Here is a 22,662-nt window from a genome sequence, read left to right as displayed (position 1 = left end):
TTAATATTAGCAAGCAGTTTTATGAGCAAGGGTTGTTTAGTTTTTTTTGGTTGGTTGGTTCCCCCCTCCTCCCCTGAGGCATGTTTCCTTTCATCTTTGGGAGGGATGAAATTGGGATGAGGACAGGAAAATTCTCATCTTTTTAGTCAGGACAGATGAAGCTTGTGGGTTTCCTCTGTGCCTGCAACTGAGCAGGCTGGGAAAAGGCAGCACCTAAACACAGCATGACCAGCATAGGAGGGTTTTTCTCTCCATTCCTATTGGCACACTCTTTCCTTTTCTAGTGTAGAGCTTTGTACCTGTGCTAATTTTGGGTTAGATTTGTGTTGGTGATCTTGTTTTATCCAAGTTGGTGTCATCACATTATTGACCAGCCTTTTGACCTCTGAAGTGAAATCGTCTTCCTGGCATCATTCTCTAATTCATTCTCTATTCTTCAGCATAAGATTTGATGAACAAAGAAGACACCAAAAGCAAATAATAACATAGGACTGAACTAGGTCACACAGAGGGAGTGTGTGTAGGAAGACTTTTTTTTTTTTTTCCCCTGGAACTCTTAAGCTATTTTCAAAAGGGCTTTTTGGTTTGTATTCAAATTTGGATTGCCATGTACGTTGTATGTTACTAGTTTTATTGTCAGAGCAGGTGACTCCTTCCCCCTGTCTTTCTTCTGAGATTTTTTTTTAAGTGTATTGATTTAATTTTGAAGAAACCTGTTCGATACTTTCTCAGAGATACCTTGAGATATCACCTTTTCTACACGTTACACACTGTCTGTTCAATGCTGTGGTGACCAAGCATGGGCAGGATAGCTAGATACTACTGTGTGATGAAGTGTACCAGCAGAAATAAATTATCTACATAAGTATTTGCTTGCAGGGAGGCAGAGTAATGAAGCTGAAGGTTGCCTGGTCAGAAGACTCTGCAGGCTTTGGGTTTATTCCTTCTCTCATGTTGACTGATGTATAACCTTGGGTAAAGCCTTTAACCTCTTTGTGTCTCAGTTTCCCTCATGAAAAATGGGCTGTAACACTTCTTCCTTTCTGTGAGAGTTCAATTTCCAGGATGAGAAAGAGCGTAAAAATGTTACAGGTAACATACAAAGCCTCAGTAAATTGCTTGTCGCTTCATTTGTTCCAGCATCTCCTGAGAGCAGCAGAAATCCAAGACATATGTATAAATCCTTATCTAGTGTTACGTGTATATATTATAGTAAACAGAGACCTTCTGTAGTTTAATGCAAGCGTTCATCATGCAGGTCTTCCCTCAGAAAATAGACCTGAGGTACTAAAGACTGCAGCATGAATTTGTTAACTTGACCTGTCATTTTTTTCTTTCCTGTGCCAATCTCTGAGACACTTAACACTCCTGAAGTCTCTTACTTTGCATGAAATCCAAAAGGCTTTTCTTAAAATGTGTTTCATTACTTACCACTCTATTTAATGTAGCATTATACCTAATACAACCCCTTGCAGTCTGTGTATGGATGGGTATATGTGTCGCAGGTGGAATGGTACAGTGACGAATCAGTGACCAATTTTTTGATCTTACTCTTCATTATAGCACAGAGCTACCAGCTAGTAGTGCCTGGCTTAATCATAACAAATCATGGGGAAGTTTCTATGAATTATGTATGGTAGCCTGACCCATTTGGAGGCCAATCTGTTTGCGATACAGGGCAGGTCACTTCACGTGCAGTCTGCAGGATTGCCTTTGCCATCAAGGCTGATGGCTGCTCCCAGTGGTGGTCCTGCATGGTTTGCCTTAGCAGCCTGCCTTTTGTGTCCCCCACCAGGGAATGGTGGAGGAAAGGTCTTAACATGTTTTCAGATTGCATAGTCCCTACTGGTCTGAAGGTACAGATTCAGCAGGACATGGTGAATCTAGGGGTAGTTTAAAATAGCTGATGCTTATTTTTCTCTTTGCACTTGAGCAAAAGTGTTGCTCTATCCTTGTGATGCTAGTGGAGCCGTTTTATGGAATGACATGTTAAGTAGATGTTTGAAATGACAGAGAGCAACTTTTTCCCCTCCTTAGAATGTTTTTTCTGTATACCATGAAGAGGATAGGAGCTGCCTCAAATTTTAACTTGACAATGGGGTAATGGGATGGGACAGCCCAAGAAATTTCACCTTGGATCAAGAGCGTCCAGAAATAATTGCTACTTCGTACCTGGTGTGTGGACTTCATGAAAGAAAGGGATGGTTTTGGCATGGGCAGGTGTCCTTATCATGAAAACTTTGAAATTAAGCAGTCTGAATGTCTGAGACTAGTGGGGAATCAGTGCCAAAGGAGCACAGCTACAAGTGTTGAAAGAAATTTCTAGTTTCTTTAGGAAAAAAATCTCAAAATCGCACTTTCCTAGTCCTGAAGTATCTAGCATAAAAACCACAGAAAAAGCATGACTGGGTTGTTTTGCACCGCAATCTTCACACTATTTTTTTGCTATAATTCTATTTTTTTGCTATAATTTTTGCATTGTGGGTTTGGGTCATAGAATCATAGAATGTCCTGAGTTGGAAGGGACCCACAAGCATCATCTAGTCCAACTCCTGTCCTTGCATACGACAACCCAAAATTCACACCCTATGTCTGAGGGTGTTGTCCAAATGCTTCTTGAATATTGTCAGGCTTGGTGCCGTGACTACCTCCCTGGGGAGCCTGTTTCCAGTGCTCCACCACCCTCTGAGTGAAGAACCTTTTCCTAATGTCGAACCTAAACCTCCCCTGGCATATCTTCCTGCCATTCCCTCGGGTCCTACCATTGGTTGCCAGGGAGAAGAGATCAGCGCCTGCCCCTCCTCTTCACCTTGTGAAGAAGCTGTAGACCGTGATGGGGTCTCCCCTCAGTCTCCCCTTCTCCAGGCTGAACAGACCAAGTGACTTCAGCCACTCCTCATAAGGCTTCCCCTCTAAACCCTTCATCATCTTCGTAGCTCTCCTCTGGACACTCTCTAGTAGCTTTGTATCCTTTCTGTACTGTGACGCCCAAAACTGCACACAGTACTCAAGATGAGGCTGCACCAGTGCAGAGTAGAGCAGGACAATCACCCCCCTTGACCGGCTAGCAATACAGTGTTTGATGCACTCCAGGGCACACCGTTGGCTCATGTTCAACTTTCTGTCGACCAGAACGCCCAGATCCCTCTCCGGAGGCTGCTCTCCAGCCTCTCATTCCCCAGTCTATATGTACATCCAGGGTTGCCATGTCCCAGGTGCAAAATCTGGCACTTGCCCCTGTTAAACTTCGTATGGTTGGTGATTGCTCAGCTCTCTGATTTGTCTAGATCTCTCTGCAGGGCCTCTCTGCCCTCGGGAGTGTTAACAGCTCCTCCCAATTTTGTGTCATCAGCAAACTTAGATAGCAAACCTTCAAGTCCTGCATCCAAGTCATTTATGAAGATATTAAAGAGCACTGGCCCTAAGATGGATCCCTGTGGAACCCCGCTAGTGACTGGTTGCTAGCCCGATGTAACCCCATTTACTATAACCCTTTAAGTCTGACCTGTCAGCCAGTTGCTCACCCATTGCATTGTGTGTTTATTCAGCTGTATGTTGGGCATTTTGTCCAGGAGGTTACTGTGAGAGACAGTATCGAAAGCTTTACTGAAATCCAAACAGATTACATCAACTGGCTTCCCTTGGTCAACTAGGTGGGTAACCTTGTCATAGAAAGAAACTGAGTTTATTAAGCAGGACTTTCCCCTCGTGAACCCGTGCTGGCTGGGACCAATGACTGCATTGTCTTTCAGGTGTTTTTCAATAACTCCCAGAATAATCTTCTCCATAATTTTGCCAGGCAGAGAGGTGAGACTGACAGGCCTGTAGTTACCAGGGTCATCCCTGTTGCCCTTCTTGAAGATTGGGACAACATTTGCCAGCTTCCAGTCAACTGGGACCTCTCCAGATTCCCAAGAGCATTGAAAAATGATTGACAGAGGTCTTGCTATGACATCAGCCAGCTCTTTAAGTACCCTCGGATGAATCCCATCGGGCCCTATTGACTTATAGGGATCCAACTGGAGCAGCAAATCCCACACAGGTTCGGGGTTGGTTGGGAGTTTATCATTCTCACAGTCATGGTTCTCTAGCCCAGGGTCTGGGGTCCAGAGCCCATCATTGGTGTTGAAGACGGAGGCGAAGAAAGCATTAAATGTCTCTGCTTTGTCTCTGTCCCTGTTTGTGAGGTGACCACCCTCATCAAGTAGTGGGCCAATGTTATTTCTGGCCTGCTTCTTGCTATTAACATATTTAAAAAAGCCCTTTTTATTGTCCTTCACAGTACTGGCCAGCTTCAGCTCTAATTGAGCTTTGGCCACGCATATTTCCTCCCTACGGTGGTGAACAGCCTCGCTATAGTCCTCCTGTGTCACCTGATCTGGCTTCCACTGGCCATACATTTTCTTTTTTTTGTCTTAGTTCTAGAAGAAGATCCCTACTTAGACAAGCTGGCCTTCTACCTCGCCTGCTTGACTTCTGACATTTTGGAATTGCTTGCTCCTGTGCTCTTAGGAGGTGGTACTTAAAAAGTGACCAGCACTGATGGACCCCAGCACCTTCAAAAGCTTTTTCCCAGGGGATCTTACTAAGTAGTTTCCTGAGAGCCTGAAGTCAGCTCTCCTCCTATGCAGAGTTGAGGTCTTGGTGGCTGTTTTCCTCTTGTTACCATAGATTTTAAACTTGACTGCTTTGTGGTCGCTGTGGCCAAGGCAGTCACCAATCGCCACTTCACCCACGAGACCCTCTCTGTTAATAAGCAACAAATTGAGGAAGGCACCTTTCCTGGTCGGTTCCCTTATTACTTGTACCAAGAAGTTATCATCTAGATGGTTTCAGAATCTTCTGGACCTGCTTGTACCCACCGTGTGGTATTCCCAGTTGACATCTGGCAAGTTGAAGTCCCCCATAAGGACAAGTGTAGATGACCTGGAAGCATCCCTTAGTTCCTTAAAGAATAACTCACTGTGTCGTCATCCTGGCTGGGTGGCCTATAGTAGACTCCCATAATGACATCTGCTTTATTTGTCTGTCCCTTAATCCTTACCCAGAGGCTCTCAACTGTGCCATTGCCAGCTGCTAGCTCCATGCATTCCAGCCCCTCCACTACATACAACGGCACCCTGCCGCCTTGCCTGCCCTGTCTATCCCTCCTGAAAAGCCTGTAACCATCCATCATGGCACACCAGTCACAGGACTCATCCCACCAGGTTTCACTTATGGCTATGATGTCGTATATCTGGGATTGGGCCAAGGCATCTAGCTCCTCTTGCTTGTTCCTCATGCTGCGCACATTTGTGTAGAAACACTTCCAAGTGAGGTTCATTGTGCCCATTACATTGTGGAGCGGTCTGAGGAATCTCACTAGCACGCAGCTCCTTGAACTTTGGCATGCCATCCTGTTGCTCGTTGCTGACTAGCCTGATATTGTCTCTTTCCCCCTTCCAATCTAGTATAAAGCTCTATCAATCAGCCCTGCTAGCTCCTGAGCAAAAGCCTTTTTCCCCTTCTGAGAAAGGTGCATCCTGTCAGATGTCAGTAGACCTGGTGATGAACAGACCATCCCATGATCGAAAAACCCAAAGTTCCCCTGATGACATCAGCGTCGGAGCCATGTGTTGATCAGCTGGGTCTGCCTGTTCCATTCAATGTTCTTCCCTGCTACCACCTGAGCACCTGATGCTTCAACTAACCGCCCCAAGGCTCTAAAATCCCTTTTGATTGACTTTGGACTTCTCTTTGTTATCTCTTCACTGGTGACATGAAGAACTAATAGCAGGTCTGAGGACCTTACCAGACTAGGAAGTTTTCTAGTGACATCTTTTATCGTTTATGGGTGTTTTGTTTTGCTTTTTTCCCCTCCAAGCAGCTGTCAACTTGAACTTCTGTACCTGGGGATGAATGTGTTATGAAGACTGTGCCTTCACTGCTGCTGCCTGCACTTGCAGTCTGATTTGACTATGCTTATTAAAGTGGTCCCGATTCTAACACTTTGCTTGCTAATGAGTCCAAGCTTTATTGCTGAATGAGGGAGCAGAAGAGCAAGAATTGAAGTGGCTAAGAATAATTTCCAGATTGACTCACTGGTGAGGCTGCTAGCCTCACTGAGGAGACAGCAGGCAGAGGAGCAGCTCTCAGTCACACCTGAGCTGTGATCTGCAAGGGAGGGCAATGAGAGGGCGTTGGGAGAAGCTAATGCTGTCAATGCTCCTCATGCTGGATCTTGTGCATATTTCTAAATCTCCTGAATCAAAAGCTGTCATGTTAACACCTTTTCACATGAATTCACTTTGGAAGCAGACTGATTCTTAGCTGCTTCAGCAATTTCCACACCTGAAGCCAAACTCTCAGCTTCAGTAATCCCTTGGGAGCCCCTAGACCCCTTCGTTCACACCTGTAAGAGGATCCTACATAGCAAATCACAAAAGCAATGGAGATGGAGCACTCAAGCCTGTGAACGGAAGTCAAGTGCTGGTGATTACATGGAGTGTCTCCTGCATTCCTATGTTTCCACTGCCCTCATTTAGCCTGTGTTTTATCCTTCAGATTTTTTTTTTGGTTGGTCATATCAAAGGAGCATTTATGGAGGGAGAAAAGGAGGCTACAGCCCCTTCCCGGCTGTGTCCAGTATAGCCAACATGTGGCCACTAGCTCTTGTAACAATATGTAGAATTGCTGCTTAGCTATTCATTTAGGCACAATTGCATTTAGCCCTCCAGACTGTGCAAGTTCATACAGTTTAAGTGTCTAGCTAACTAAGCTGATAGGCTAAATTAGACTTCTATTGTCAAATCTTTTCATCCCAGAGGCAGTGCACTGAAGCACTATATTCTAAATATAGGCTTCAGTGTGTTTTTTACCATTGAAAAAAAGAAAAGAACCCTCTAAATCATCTGTGGAATGTCCCTCTAATCTGTGAGGGAGAACATTGTAGTCTTATAAGGCATTTGCATTTCTTCCTGCTGAACCTGAAACCTTGTTAAATCTCATGTAAGTCTGATGATCACACTGGCTCAGCTCGAATGGGAGCAAAGGAGTGCTGGAGCTTGACTGCACTGCTGCCAGCCTGTTCCTCCTGGCTTGTTCTTCTCTGGCATTACCAGAGCATCCCTTCTGGTCTGCTGTGGCTGGTGCTTTGGGGCAGGGAAACTGTACAGCTGACTATTTATCTGCCATGCTGTCCTCGTATCTCTGAAGAGAATAAATAGGAGCCTGCATGGGAATAATTCATGTAATGCAAGACCCAGAAGTCATCTGAACCTTGTATTGTGGTATCAAAACCTCATGTTTTTTTGGGGGAGGTTTTATTTTCTTTTTTCCTGTTGAATTTCAGTCTCTTAAAAGCATTAACTCCTGTAGGGCACTTTCTTCTAGTAATATAACGGCAGAAAATGCCTGTTCCATTTGGGCTGCAGCTTCCCTGATACTGCTGAGGGTTTAACAGTAGTGAGGTCTGTGAGATGAAGCAAGGGTCCACTTAAAAGGTACTGGAGTGATTTAGAAGAAATGTGAAGGAGCTCAGTAGCCTCACTGACCTTAAGGACTTTGGTCTCAGTGGGCCAACTGAGCTGGCTGTTGCTGGAAGGACAGGTGAGCGTCTTCTGGCCCTGGTTCGTGCACTATCATCCATCCATCCCCTCCATCATGCCGATGCTGCCGTCATGCCGATGCTGCCGTCAGCCCTGGTCACCCAGCTGAAGGAGGTGGGAGCCAAGAGGGACTGAGTCAGTGGGAGTGCAGGATTAGGTCATGCTCAAAGGATTGTAATGATTGTGGGAGCACATGAAAACGCTTGTGTCACTGCAGCTTTAGGCTTCTGATACAAGTCTAGTGCGTTCATTTAAGGACTTTGTTGAGAAGCTGTTAGTCAAAGCACTGGTCTGTTAACTGAATAATGCATGAATAGCCACTTTACAAGAAAATTTAAAATGAAGATATATGAATGCAATGCACAAGAGGAATATAATACCTCCTTTTATTAAATTCCTTGCTCCCTGTAAAGAGGCATCAATCTCTTCAAAAGAGTGTTTTTGCACTTTGCTATTGCTATTTTAGAGCATTATGGTCATAATGAATTTTTTATTATGAAAAATGTGCAATGCTTGGTGAAGCCGCATAAAACATCTTTTATTTTGAATCTGATAAGCAGAAAGAATTAGGAGCTGAACTGGTGCTGAAACTTTGTAATTCATTTCTGACTGACAATACAGAAACACAAACAAAAATTTGAGTAGCTTTTAGTGCTAATTAATCTTCTGATGCATATTAACATATCCTGATTAGCTTAATGTTGATGAGACACATTGATAATTAAAATGAAGTTGCTAGGAGCAAAATAAGAAAATGTGGGATTTTCATGGAGTGGGAGGAGAATACCAGCATTGCATTGCTACCATTTGAAAACTGTTGCAGAGGTAATTATAGCTTGTCTGTTACCTGGCCAGCTCTCCTGATGAGGAATGCTTTTCAGAATAAAACTGAGAGGCATATTTAAACTCAAATTGCAAGTCGATTTACACACAGCTCTTCAGAAAAGCTGCAGTCTGCAGTTCTGAAGGCAAAACTGCCCTATACAGATTAAACTCCCCTAAATCATGAAATGGGGGGGAAGGGGCAGTGGGGCTGGAGGCTGGGGAGAGAGCGGGGCACTGAGCAAGAGACTCCTCATGCAGACTATTCCCCTCTGTGTCTGTTGTCAATATGGGCAGGATGGGTGGCTTGATTAAAGCATTTTTCCTCATGTCCTTTGTTTTGCCTATTTTTGGTTTTGTTTTGGTTTGGGTTTTTTGTTTGTTTTGTTTTGGTTTTTTTTTTTTTTGTTTTTTCCCCTGCACTGCACTTGGGTATGAGATTTTAAGAGCAGCTGGTCACTGACGAAAAAAAGCCAAGGTTGCTATTGAGTGTGGGAGGGCTTAAGGGAGTACAAATACGTTGCCATATTGAATCAGAACTGTCATCTCTTCAGTCTAGCATGTTTTCGCCAATGACCAGCATCTGAAAAAAGGCATTTGGAAGATGCAGAATAATGCCACGAGCACAAAGTAGCGATTCCTAACGACTAGAGACCATCTTAAGCCCCAATGGCTGAACTTTAACAACTTTTCAAAAATGTCTTGACCTTTGCTTCTACACTTGCATGCTGTGTTTTATGTGCAAAAATGGCCAATGTCATGCTGGTATTTTCAAACCATTGATCTCTTTCTATGTCCTGTAGCAATGTACTATGGTTTATTCTTTATATTTTTATTGAAATACTTGTCTTTTCCTTTTTTATCTGTTAGGCATTTGGCAAAAGCAAATTTGTAGTTCACTCCAGAAATGCACATAACTCTCTTTCCAAGCTGGATATAAAATGTTAATTACTTTACTGCAAATAGGTTACTAACATCTTGACTCTCCTTTGGTTGAAGGATTTGTGGTTAAACATTCACTTGAAGCTAGCATTTCTTTTTCTTTTCCATTGCAGTGATAGTTCTATTTTCCTGATTTGTTTTCAGTTACAGATAACTGGCGGGATTGAAAAATTGATCTTTGACTTGTTGTTTGCGGAATAAGCAGAGAAACATCTTCAAAATTCAATATCAATAGCAAGAAATGTCTGCAAGAGACTTAAGATTTTTATATGCTGTTGATCTTCTCCAGAGCTTGTATACCAAACATTAATGCTGGCTGGGAATCTGTGATAAGCAGAGAGCATATAACTGTATTTGCTTTCATAGCTGCATATTTATGTGAATAAAGCAATTTGACCCCTCAAGACAGCAAAATGACCTACAGTACAAAGAAGGTGGCTCAAACAGAGCTGTTTGGGGGAAAAAAGGAAGGTTTGACACTTCTGGGTTTAGGCTCTCTGTAGTGGGGAAAATTAAGTCTTGGCCTCTAAAGTATATAATCTTGAAAACTGCAATACTGGAGTTTTGGCATGTCTAAAGCAAGCTGGAGCTTGTAGATGCTGGATGGTTGTGCTGTTTGTAATGCATGTCCATGAAGGTTTCTTGAAAAACCAGGACTGCTGGAAGTAGCACGCTATCCATCAGCAGGGATTGCTAGGGCCAGGCATCATTACTATCATGCAATTATAAAAGAAAGGAAATTAGATATTACATGTAAATATGAACTTTTATTAGTAGCAAAGGCATCCATTTACCCAACATTTTGAAAAATGGTATGAATCCTAAAAGGACAGTGGTGTTTGTTATGTCCCCAGCAGTTTCAGGTGATTTAATTTGTGTGGCTCCTTCCGAGTCCATGATCCTCATCAGTATGTGAAGACTTTGGGTCAGATTTTTTGTTTTCCTATCTGAGATAACTTGGGGACAATGCTAATGGTCTTTGACACAGTCTTGTTTTTCTATTAACTGCTCCTCTGTTGTTTCTGTCCAGTGTGGAGCATTGCAGCTGTAAAGCCAGTGCCTGTCCTCTGCTCCCAGCATTATGCTCAGAATCTTATTTCCCCATTTCTTCCATACGTCTACAGATACGTAAGCAGCTGCAACCCGTGACACCTTTTACATCCTGTATTTGTAGTCAGTATTAGCAAACCCTTTGGCCCAGGCAACTGTAGTTTTGGACTGGCAATGCCACAGGCTTATTGCTTTGGACAGCAAATTGTTAAGAGGACACAAAGTGGCACATAGGTGCCTCTTCCCTTTATCCCATATGGAAGGTGGGCTATCCACACCCAGTTCTAACCAGGTCTATGATTGATTGATGCACAGGTCAAAGACTAGCTGGATGGCCATCATTTACCTTCTGGTACTGCTTCTTACTTGCTCTCTCCATTGTGGTGCTGTGGCATGCAACCTTTACTTGAGAGGCTTTTTATAGCTAAATCCCACTGAAAAACCTGTGTTTGTAAACCAATGTATGTTTTTGAAGTGCGAGGTTTTGCATGGACTTCTGATTTTTAGTGACATGACCATATGATCCACTTCTGTCACTGGGATGCAGAGTCGCTTGCTTGCACATAGCCTTCTATCTTGGGAGTTTGAGTTTGGAGCCTGTAGCTGTCTCTGCCTGCAGAGCCGAGGACCTCTCAGCTGAGTTGAATTCTGCCTCTGCCCACCCGCTAATAACATTAAGCTCAAGTATTGCCACTTTGCTCTTTCTGATGTTCTTCTTGATTCAAATATTAATTGATATTTTCTGTGTTGGTATTTTTCAAGCTTTTTTTATCCTTAATTAGAAACAGCAGTTTAATTTTTAGGTCTATGAAACATCAGGAACAGAACTACACTGTACTTTAGTCTTTTTTTTTCCCCTTGGTGTCTCTTGGTGGGTGTATACAGCTTGATTGCCAGGAGTGTCCTGCTTCTCAACAGTGAACGCATGTTCTGTATAGTACCGCCTGTACGTGACTGTGGAGCACCTAAGGATTTTGTAAATACTGCAATGCAAAAAAAAAAAAAAACCCACCCCAAGACCAAAAAAGCCCACCCCATCGTTTAGACTCTGCTCAAGGTCTGTTTTCACCAACTTGGAAATCTACGTGCTCCAAGGACTGCAAGCAAGGAGGACCTGTGTGCAGGGAAAAATTTGATGATTTACCTGAATTTTACCTTATCCCCCTTTTTCTTTCCCCTTGAACTGTTTTCATTTAAGGAAACAGAACTGGTGCACACTATGAAAATTTGGCAGCATAAGTGTCATTCACTGGAAGATGTGCTACTGCCCCTGTTCACCAAGGCATCTGTCCTTTTCTCTACCTGCAGTTGGAGAGGAAAATTTTAGAAACACTCAAAATTTTTGTGTTTATTGAACAAAGGTTTGACATTCTTGGCATGCTGAGGAAGAGAGGTGTCATAACGTCCCTGAATGTTGCACAGAAGGAGGGTATATTAAAATAGAGCTTTGTCTCGCAAGCTCCAGCATTAACCTGTCCAGGAGATGATGGGGTGGTGCATGGGAAGCCCCCCCCCCCCCCAGCTGTTTTTCAGTCAGGTGATGCAACTTGAGCAGTGTTAAAGCCACTTCGAGGTTGAAAATATCCTTGGCTAGCATTCATTTAAGGGTTAAAAGCAATTTACTGTTATATGTAGGATTTCTTTTGTGCCCTTGTTAGGACTTTTGTAGACTAAGAAGGATATATTCAAATTTGCAATGCTTTCACTTCACTTTTTGTATATGTAAATGCAAATTTTAAGTTATTACAGAGTAGACGTTAAAATCACTAATAGTTTTAATGTTTTTTTTTCCCCTGCTGCTGCTGAGATGGCTGTTTAGTAACTGGTGACCGACTGGGGTGAGCAATCAGTATGTGAGAGGGTTGTTTTTTTTTTTTCCAAAGAAAAAGCTGTGTACTTACTTCAGCTTGTGATGAAACAGCAGACAGCTTGTTTCAAAAAGGACTAAGTGATCCTTTATTGTCTTGTGTATGATGAGGCATTAGCAAGCTCAGTGGGCTTGTCTCCGAATGATAACCGATGCCCAGTACTTGGCTCTAGGCTATGTATAAACTGGTTAAGCAAGTGCCTGCATATCTTTGAAAATCTGACCTTGGTTTCTGATGCATGTTTTAGAATATAGTGGGTTTTTCTTTTGTTAATTCTCAACTGTTTCTATAACAGCAGCCAAAGAATGTGCGATAAGCTGACCAAAGGGGAAAAAAAGGTATATTTTTCTTTAAAAAGAATACTTTAGCTTGTGTTCAGGCTGAAGAATTACACCAGCAAAACATTTTTGTGTGTGTGTGTGGGAAATATATATATATAAGTTTTTCGTGTTTGTTACAAGCGGAAGTACGTTGTTTGTTAGTTTGTTTGTTTTTAGTCTGAAGGAATAAAATTTTGCTGTTACTAGGATGACACATACTGTCCAGAAGTTGATTTGTATTGTGGAGCCCTGAACCCCTTCAAGATTTTCCTCTGTCTTTCTTAATCCTTCAGGTATAAGCAGTTGTCTTTCCTTGCTCCCCTCGTTCTTTAAATGGAGAACATTTTAGTTCCGTTTTAGATGACAAATTAATTTGTAAGCAACTTATCTTATGAAACTCCTTCACTGAAATATTTTTGTTGCTTTCTGTTTTCTTGGGTGTGTTCTTTCATGGCACAGGAACCTCCCCATCATTTTGACCAAGTAAAAGGGAGATGTTATTTCTGCTGTTTGTTCCTCTGTAAAATCTCTTGAGGGTGTGCATGACTCTCCTTGTCGGTGCATCTCCTTTAAGCAGCTCTGAGGCTTTTTCTTTGCCTTTCTATTCTTGCTCTGGTTCAGGGTGTGCCTCGAGTTGCACAGATCTCAGCAGAAGTTCAGGGACACCAGCTTGTTGCGTAAGTCAGTAGAGGATTTGAGTGTGTACTGGTTTTCCTCTCCCCAGCATCACTTTTTTTTTCTGATAGTGGCATCCTAGTATTTTGTGCTATGCTAAACTGACCAGCCTCCATGAACCTCTTGTTTTCAGTAGTCTAGTTCAGGAAGTCCCAGAAAATATGGAAGCATAACCAGCATACTTTGGGTGAATTTCGTGATTTTTAGGACCTGCTTCTGGCTAAGTAGAGGTCTGGAGTGACAGATCAAAGAAAGAGGCAAACAAAGCAGCGATGTTCTGAATTTCCACAAGGCCTAGAGTCTTGCTTTTGAGCATGACTGAGATCAATTTTTGCATCTCCTGTATCACAGTGGCTATTCTGAGAGAAGCACAGTATTTGAAACTCTCCAAGAAGTGTGTTTCGGAGATTCTTCACATTTCATGTGATCAGTGAACATCTGCACGTGAAGGAACTTTTTCAAAAAGGTTAGGTTTAAAATCTTAACAATCTTGTTAAGAACTACTTGATACCTTAACAAGTGTGCTAATCTTCAAGGAATCAGGAATAACTTTCTTCTCAAAGCTTGGAGTTTTATATGAAAGTCTCTTTCAGTGTGATAGGTTTCATGCAAAAACTATCTACTCACCTATAAGATGACTGAGATCAGATTCCTCCTGCAAAATACACAGTTGAATCTGTGTAATCATCAAATCTAGAGGAAACTTCACCTTTTACTGAGTCTGGCTTTCAGAAATTGGTACTTTAAACCCAGTTTAAGTACCAGTCAAATGCAGTTTGATCCAGGGCTTCATTTGAAGTGAGCTGGTTTTGACCATTTTATGTAACATCTCAGTTATTGGATGAGTCTGCCTCATATGTTTGCTGTCCAAATTCCTTTTCCCATTCGTAATTACTGTGGAGAATTTTGAATTCTTGAAATTTAAGACGTCATTGGCTGAAAATTAAATTTGTAGAAATCTCTTTGATTTTTAGCAATTAGATTTTCTGGGCTGTTTAAAAATATGATAGCATATATTTTCTAATTGCTTTGAGTCTGCTGATGTAAGTAATGCTGCAATCACAAAAGTTGATTTAATAGCATTTTGGTTGATGATACTTATTCTGGTAAACCTTCATCAGCTCATTATGGTAAAATTCCCATTGGCTTCAGAGGTGTCATAATGAGCCTTTGGGCTGGATTCCCTAGTGTATTTGGTGGAGGAGGGCTGAAGGACCACATGTACTGGTATGGCTGATAACGGATGGTAGCTTGACAAGAGAAAACTTGTCAGGGTTTCAGTTGATCTGCAGCTTCACAGCAGCTGTGGCAGCAGGTTATTAGCAATAACTGATAATTAGCATCCGAATAATTTGGTGCATTTCTCAGGGCTCGGTGTGTGCTCCTTGCTGGGTGCGCTGCCCTCGCACCATGTAACTGCGAGCACCCTGGCTGGGAAGTGTTTCATGTTCACTTAGTCCAGAGGTAAATGGCTATACAGAATTCGAAGTTGTTTGTGTTTAGCGTGCAGATTGGTTTTGGTTAGTTTCAGATAGTGTTAAAACCAAAGGAGGGCTTTCCATCTGTCTCTCATGCAGCCTTATGAAGAGATAGATGGAAGCTAATCATACCTTTGTCTAGCAGTGTTTTCCAGTGTACCGATGACTGCATCTAGCTGAGCAAATAGCAAGATATCATTTTGGTCCATGAACGCTTCAAATTTGCTTTTGACCTGACCTTGGGAAATCTGGAAGAAGGGAACTTTGAAGGAGAGGTGGTGGGGTAGCCTTGTATGTTAGGGAATGTTTTGACTGTCTAGAACTTAACGATGGTGACGATAGGGTTGAGTGTTTATGGGTAAGAATCGGGGGGAAAGCCAACAAGGCAGATATCATGGTGGGAGTCTGTTATAGATCACCCAACCAGGATGAAGAGGCAGACGAAGTATTTTATAAGCAGCCGGGAGAAGTCTCACAATTGCTAGCCCTTGTTCTCGTGGGGGACTTCAACTTACCAGATGCCTGCTGGAAATACAATACAGCAGAGAGGAAACGGTCTAGGAGGTTCCTGGAGTGTGTGGAAGATAACTTCCTGACACAGCTGGTGAGGGAGCCAACTAGGGAAGGAGCTCTGCTGGACCTCATTTGTGAACAGAGAAGGCCTGATGGGTGATGTGATGGTTGGAGGTTGTCTTGGGCATAGCGATCATGAAATGATAGAGTTTTCAGTTCTTGGAGAAGTAAGGAGGGGGGTCAGCAGAACTTCTACCGTGGACTTTTCGGAGGGCAGACTTTGGCCTGTTCAGGAGCCTCGTTGACTGAGTCCCTTGGGAGGCAGTCCTGAAGGGCAAAGGAGTCCAGGAAGGCTGGACATTCTTCAAGAAGGAAATCTTACAAAGGCACAGGAGCAGGCTGTCCCCATGGGCCAAAAGACGAGCTGGCAGGGAAGAAGACCGGCCTGGCTGAAGAGAGAGCTTCAGCTAGAACTCAGGAATAAAAGGAGAGTTTATGACCTTTGGAAGAAGGGGCAGGCAACTCAGGAGGACTACAAGGATGTTGTGAGGTTATGCAGGGACAAAATTAGAAGAGCCAAAGCCCGACTACAACTTAATTTGGCTACCGTGGTAAAAGACAGTAAAAAATGTTTCTACAAATACATTAACAACAAAAGGAGGGCTAAGGAGAATCTCCATCCTTTATTGGATGTGGGGGAAACATAGTGACAGAGCACAAGGAAAACGCTGAGGCACTTGCTTAATGCCTTCTTTGGCTCAGTCTTTAATAGTCAGACCAGTTGTTCTCAGGGTACCGAGCTGGAAGACAGGGACGAGGAGCAGAATGAAGCCCCCATAATCCAAGGGGAAATGGTTACTGACCTGCTACACCACTTTGACACACACAAGTTTATGGGGCCAGGTGGGATCCACCCAAGAGTACTGAGGGAGCTGGCAGAGGTACTCACTAAGCCACTTTCCTTCATCTATTAGCAGTCCTGGCTAACTGGGGAGGTCCCACATGACTGGAGGTTAGCAAATGTGACACCCATCTACAAGAAGGGCCAGAAGGAGGATCTGGGGAACTACAGGCCTGTTGATTTGACGTCGGTGCCGGGGAAGGTTATGGAGCAGATCATCCTGCGTGCCATCACACAGCACATACAGGACAAGCAGGTGATCAGGCCCAGTCAGCATGGGTTTATGAAAGGGAGGTCCTGCTTGACTAACCTGATCTCCTTCTGTGACAAGGTGACCCGCTTGGTGGATGAGGGGAAGGCTGTGGATGTTGTCTACTTGGCCTTTAGTAAAGCCTTTGGCACGGTTTCCCACAGCATTCTCCTGGAGAAACTGACTGCTCATAGCTTGGACGAGTGTGCTCTTTGCTGGGTAAAAAACTGGCTGGATGGCCGGGCCCGAAGAGTGGTGGTGAATGGAGTTAAATCCAGTTGGTGGCCGGTCACGAGTGGTGTTCCCCAGGGCTCAGTATTGGGGCCAGTTCTGTTCAATATCTTTATCCATGATCTGGATGAGGGGATCGAGTGCACCCTCAGTGAGTTTGCAGAGAACACCAAGTTGGGTGGGATTGTTGGTCTGTAGAGGGATCTGGACAGGCTGGATCGATGGGCCAAGGCCGACTGTAGGAGGTTCAACAAGGCTCAGTGCCGGGTCCTGGTCACAACAACGCCATGCAACGCTACAGGCTTGGGGAAGAGTGGCTGGAGAGCTGCCTGGCTGAAAAGGACCTGGGGGTGTTGGTTGACAGCCACCTGAATATGAGGCAGCAGTGTGCCCAGGTGGCCAAGAGGCCCAATGGTATCCTGGCTTGCATGAGAAATAGTGTGGCCAGCAGGACTAGGGAAGCGATCATCCCCTTGTACTCGGCACTGGTCAGGCCGCACCTCAAATATTGTGTTCAGTTTTGGGCCCCTCTCTACAAGAAGGACATAGAGGTGCTGGAGCGTGTCCAAAGAAGGGCAACGAAGCTGGTGAAGGGTCTGGAGAACAAGTCATACGAGGAGCAGCTGAGGGAGCTGGGGTTGTTTAGTCTGGAGAAGGGGAGGCTGAGGGGAGATCTTGTCACTCTCTACAACTACCTGAAAGGAGGTTGTAGTGAGATGGGGGTCAGTCTCTTCTCCCAAGTAATAAGTGATAGGACAAGAGGAAATGGCCTGAAGTTGCACCAGGGGAGGTTTAGGTTGGGTATTAGGAAAAACTTCTTTACTGTAAAGGTAGTCAGGCATTGGAACAGGCTGCCCAGGGAAGTGGTTGAGTCTCCGTCCCTGGAGGTATTTAAGAGATGTGTAGATGTGGTGCTTAGGGACCTGGTTTATTGGTGGACTTGGCAGCGCTAGGGTAACAATTGGACTCGATGATCTTAAAGGTCTTTTCCCACCTAAAAGATTCTATGATTAGTGTCTTGTTGTAATTCCTTGAGGCAGCTGTTCAGCAGAACGTGATGCTGTGCAGTGCTCACATCTAGCAAGGTGTGTGCAAATGAGTTTTGAGAAACTCATTTATTTTGTGAAGAGATGGTACTCCAAAGAGTATTATTCTAACTGTTCAGTTTTCTTCCCTATTTTGCTGCCTTATTAGATAGAAATAGAGGTTTTGGAATAGGAGGAAGAGCAGAGTAACTTTGCCTTCTATTTTTGTGTTTTATATAATGTTTAAGCAAAAGTCGATGGGTAGATGCTGGACCTTGGGGTATATGAAGGTTTATGGGTTTCATGCATATCAGTAAAAAGACAGTTTTCCTTTTAATAGCTTGATTTAAAACAGGCCTGGGCTGTAGCCATGGAAGGTAATTGCATTGCCCTGTGATTTTGCAGAATTTTGTTAAAGTTAAATTTCCTGTTCCACGCAGGCTGTTGCAATTATGAAAATGGCTTGTCACATGAATGTATGAGGTCGTTTCTAAGTATGTATAAGAGAGATAACGAAGCTTGGTTAGAATGGAGGTGCTTTTTAAGTGTTCCTTTATAAATCCACCCAGATGGAGTTGTTCCAGGCTGCCTGTCCTGATGACCATGTCTGTTAAGAAGGTTTCTTGTGTTCAGTGTAGTGTCAGCGTCCATTTATTCACGGTTCTGTACCCAGCTTCCTGACCCCGAACAGTAATACTGTCAAGCTAATGTAGGGTTTCTGCTGAAACTTCACAAGCTTGCTGGTTGAGAGCAAAGAACAGCCTTGCTGTGCAGAAATAACTGGAGTCCACAAAGAATAGCAGCATCTTTTGGTAGGAGTGATCCATGAGCTCGTTTCCACAGTTGGTCTATGTGAGTTGACATCTGCAATTCCCCTTTGGTTGGATTAGTCTTGCCATCTGGGACAAGCTGTAGTAAAAGGCAGTTTCTGAAAAGGGACTCTGACTGTCTTAGGACATGGAAAAAAATGTTCAAACATAAAAGTGGTGATAGCTTACTGAACTTCACCTCGCCTTCACCAGGGAATAGAGGGGTGTGATGGAAGTCTCTAAAAACAATGAATGATTGACGGGGATCATGCCATAACAACACACCTTCATGTCTCTGAAGAAAAACACGTTCTCTTTTATGTAAACGTGGGAAACTTGTAAAAAAACTGTCATGTAAGACTATAGTTTAAAATACAGAATTTGTTGCTGTAGGATTTTTTTGAGGCCAAAAATGCATAAAGCCATGAAAAATGAAGGGATATTTTACATAGGTAACTAAAGGTTAATAGGTCTTTCAAATTTACATTAAGCATTCTGTTTCAAGGCTTAAGGCAATACCCAGCTCTGCGAGATTATGGGGTTTCTTGCACCTTTCTGTGAAGCATCTGGCATTAGCCTCTGTAGAAGACAGGATATTGGATTAAAAAAAAAAGCCCAGTCTCATCTGCTATGCCAGTTTCTGTGTTTATATACTTGCTGTCAGTAGTGGCTTCTGCAAAATGATGACATTCTCTTCTCAGTTGTTAAAGAAACTCGAGGCCTAGCATCTGCATTGAAAGTTATAAGAGCAAATTAGTCACTATTCTCAAGAATTTCTCCCTTAGCGGTATTACCGAGTTCCTCAGTTGAATCATGCTTGGACTCTGCTGTCTGGCTGATCAGATGCGGCTTTGAGTATCCTGAGCTGCAATGCGCTCTGCATTGGGATCCTGCTACCAAGAAAACAGTGCCGCTTCACTGGGCAAATGGATGCCCAGAGTCCCATTCTCTGTCAGAGATTTGCAATAAATGCAGGTCTATAAAAGGTGGATCTTAATTCTTTATGGAAAAAAGATAGTGTATTTGAGAAGCTTGCATAGTTTTTACTATCCCTTTAACATTTATGTAGATCTTAGGTATTAGGCTTTTAAGCTGCTTTGTTGAAACTCATTTGACAAGCACTTGCACAGATGGTGCTTTACTTTCTGTCTGAAATGTGACGCTTTTTAATTTCCCTTGGGTCATCTCAGTGAATCTGCCTAGAATTTCTTCAATGGATATTTGTCTCCTGTATCACTAACTTGCTTATCTGAAATAAAATTTAGTCTGATAGGAGCAATATAGGGGTGTCTTTAACTGTAGGCAGAGCTAGCACATTCAATCATCTGTTTCAGCCCTGGTATATTCAATAATTACTGTACTATTAATGCATCTGGTCTAATATACAGAAGTAATAAAATACTGAAATCTGCTTCTCTTCAAAGCGGATTTTTTTTTCTCCACTGACAGTATATTTCTGAAGAGCTAGCAAAAGATGATTAATTGAAAATGTAATGCATGACTAGACAAGGAGTTTTATGAGATGCTGATCTGTCCTTGACCTGGCTTAATGCCTGGTATTAATGTTGGCTATGAAAACCTGCCGTATGGACACTGGCATCCCAAAACATGCTGTGGCACCTGAAAGCTCCAAATACATCTTGGGTTGGCTTGTGGTGCGTGCACATGCAGCAGTTTAAAAGATAGCATTCATTAATATCATTGACTTTGGTCCATCTGCCAGGCTGTGTGTTTACAAATACATACCTACTTTAATTTTAAACTCTGCTTTATAACATCTATTAGTGAAAGCCACTGATGGGTTTCTTAAACACTGCAGTCCAGCAGCTGGAGTGTCTGTATGGGCTGCTTGCTTGTGTGTTGGAGAACACTCCTGCTAGGAGCACCACTTGGTAGAGTTTCAAGCAAAATGAAAACCCACAAAAAGAAGCAGGAGGAGGTAAAAAATGAGAATGACAGGTCTAAACAGAGGCATCCTATGCTGGAGAGGTTAGATCTCTGTGACCTGCCTCTAAGTCCCTTTGCTGGCATGCTGCTAGAGATGATGTCTCCAAGTGTAGGCAGCAGAGCTGGTTGGGTGAGTGTCTGCTGACCTACTTCAGCCAGAATGACCCAGGTTAGCTTAACCTGGTTAGGGAGTAGCCCTGCTAACCTCACTCACTTGCGGCTGCAGTGAGTTAGCAGGTTTGAGGGGGCAGTAATCTCCAGTAATGAGCAGCTGAGGGTGGTGATATGTTTCTTTGGTATAGCTGGATCAGGAAGAGTAAGTGTGCTCCCAGCCTAAGAAATGGAACAGGCTGTTAATACTAAATCTTTTTTCAGTGCTTCAGTTTTTGCAGAAGTGAGGCTGACCCAACTATAGAAAATATGTGCATACAGAGGTGTCTGGTCATCTTGCAGTCGTCTTGTCGAAAACCAAAGTCTTGCTTTAACAGCAGACTCAAATCAATACACCGTTGTTCCCTCCCACAAGGATTGAGGTTCTACGTAAGTATCCTGTGCATCAGAAAACATTGTTTGGGTGCTGCGTGTTACTTTCAAGAGCCCTGTGTTGGCCCCTTGGTAGCATTTAAAGGTCTGATCCCAGAAGAGGAGGGTGTAGGAAAAGGTTGCATTATTTTGCATCAAAGAAATACGAGATTAAATAGTTCCAACTATTTAAAATGGAAGTTACTTATGCAAAATTCTGGATTTACTAATAAAAGATTTGTTTTCTGACTGTCATAGGCTTTTGGGCAGGCCCATACCAACCACAAGAAAGTAGCAGCAGATGGAGAGAGCAGAGAGGAGACCTTGATTCAGGAATCGGCTACCAAGGAAGAGTACTACATGAAGAAGGTTATGGAGTTGCAGACAGAACTGAAGCAGCTCAGAAACGTCCTTGCCAACACCCAGTCTGAAAATGAACGCCTTAATTCTGTTGCCCAGGAACTGAAAGAGGTGAGTGAAGGTGCATAGTGCGCACCACAGCTTGTACTGTGACTATGTTTTCTTGTGCTGTGTAAGGAAGATTCTTGAGCTGATTGATATCTGCTTAATACTGGCAGCTGCTAAGATGGGTTGTCTCTCCGAGACTTCAGCAAGGTGTTATATCCAGCCAAAGCTGTAATTCAACAGTAAAATAAATGCAGCTTTCTGATCCCATCCACTGAACCAGCCTGTTGTGGTCACAATGGTTCTGACCCAATACAAATTCATTCTGCCTTGTTCAAATACCTACTAGTTCTGCAGTAACGACTGTACTGTATCCCAGTTCATTTGACAGACACGTGACTGCATGTCTGGGCCACACTGGTGCTGTGAGTACTGCACATCAGTACCTTCAGTCTGAGAACTGCTGCCTTAAAAAGCAGAGGAATCTGTTTAGTCCAAGCACAGAGATGCTTTGCATGTACTTTTTCTGCCTTGCTCCCAATACAGATTTTCTTGCTGGAAAATACTTGCATAATTTTTCCTTTTATCACTTTTCCCACCCTAACTTCTAAGGATGTGGGAGCATAACAAAACACTGAATTGCACAAAAGGAGCAACAGTAAAGTTTATAGTCTTGTGTTTTCTCTCATGAAAGTGATGGCTTTTACTTTTTCATAGGTTGCTTAACTTAGTACCTCAAAGCACCTTTGACCTTTTATTGTTTTAGTATTGAAACTGCCTACTTCTGAGGGGAAATAATAGCTGAAAAATTGACTTTAAAAGTTTAGTTACTTACAAAATCTGTAGGTCAGCAGGAATGTCTGTGGCAGTGATGCAGAAAAGATTGCTTAGATGGCTCAAACCATTGCTTAAATTTAGACTGGGTAAAAGTGACAGAGACTGTAAACCACAGATGAATGTGGTAAACAATCCGCAATTATTACTCATGAGCTTTCTTGCACCTTCCTTTGAAGCATTGGGTACTAGTCTCTTCTCGTCCTGAGTCCTGCCAGGAGGGGAGGTTATCTAAGAGTCCACGTCTTGATCTCAACATACTCTACATGACCACAGCTGAAAATCAGAAGTGTCTGATTTAACTTCTTTAGGACATAGTAACAACTATGTGGATAATATTTGGTGGTAAAATTCATGAGGAAATGTGCATTACTTCTGTGGAGCTGTGGGGCTTCAATAGTACCTCTCTTTGGGGTACGACAGAGAAGGAGATTTGTAGGGCAAACTGTCAGAGGTGATCAAACAGGCCAGTCAAGCTCTCCTT

The 22,662-nt window shown here is 43.1% G+C and overlaps 1 protein-coding gene across 6 annotated transcripts in view; it reads left to right on the top strand.

Moving 5' to 3' along the window:
• Positions 1-22,662, top strand: part of BICD2 (BICD cargo adaptor 2) — a 136,824-nt gene that overhangs the window by 64,195 nt on the left and 49,967 nt on the right. For 4 of the 6 annotated variants that reach the window (XM_087742918.1, XM_087742919.1, XM_087742916.1 and 1 more), the window contains exons 2-3: positions 20,793-20,957; positions 21,198-21,410. In XM_087742918.1, the coding sequence (XP_087599044.1) occupies positions 20,793-20,957; positions 21,198-21,410 (378 nt within the window). The remainder of the gene's footprint in view (positions 1-20,792; positions 20,958-21,197; positions 21,411-22,662) is intronic. The other 2 variants (XM_087742920.1, XM_009475859.2) reach the window with 1 other exon arrangement.

Source organism: Nipponia nippon, unplaced genomic scaffold, assembly GCF_047370975.1.
Source record: "Nipponia nippon isolate SJK-2023a ecotype South Korea unplaced genomic scaffold, ASM4737097v1 scaffold_9, whole genome shotgun sequence".
Taxonomy (NCBI): domain Eukaryota; kingdom Metazoa; phylum Chordata; class Aves; order Pelecaniformes; family Threskiornithidae; genus Nipponia; species Nipponia nippon.
This window is presented reverse-complemented; position numbering and strand designations above follow the sequence as displayed.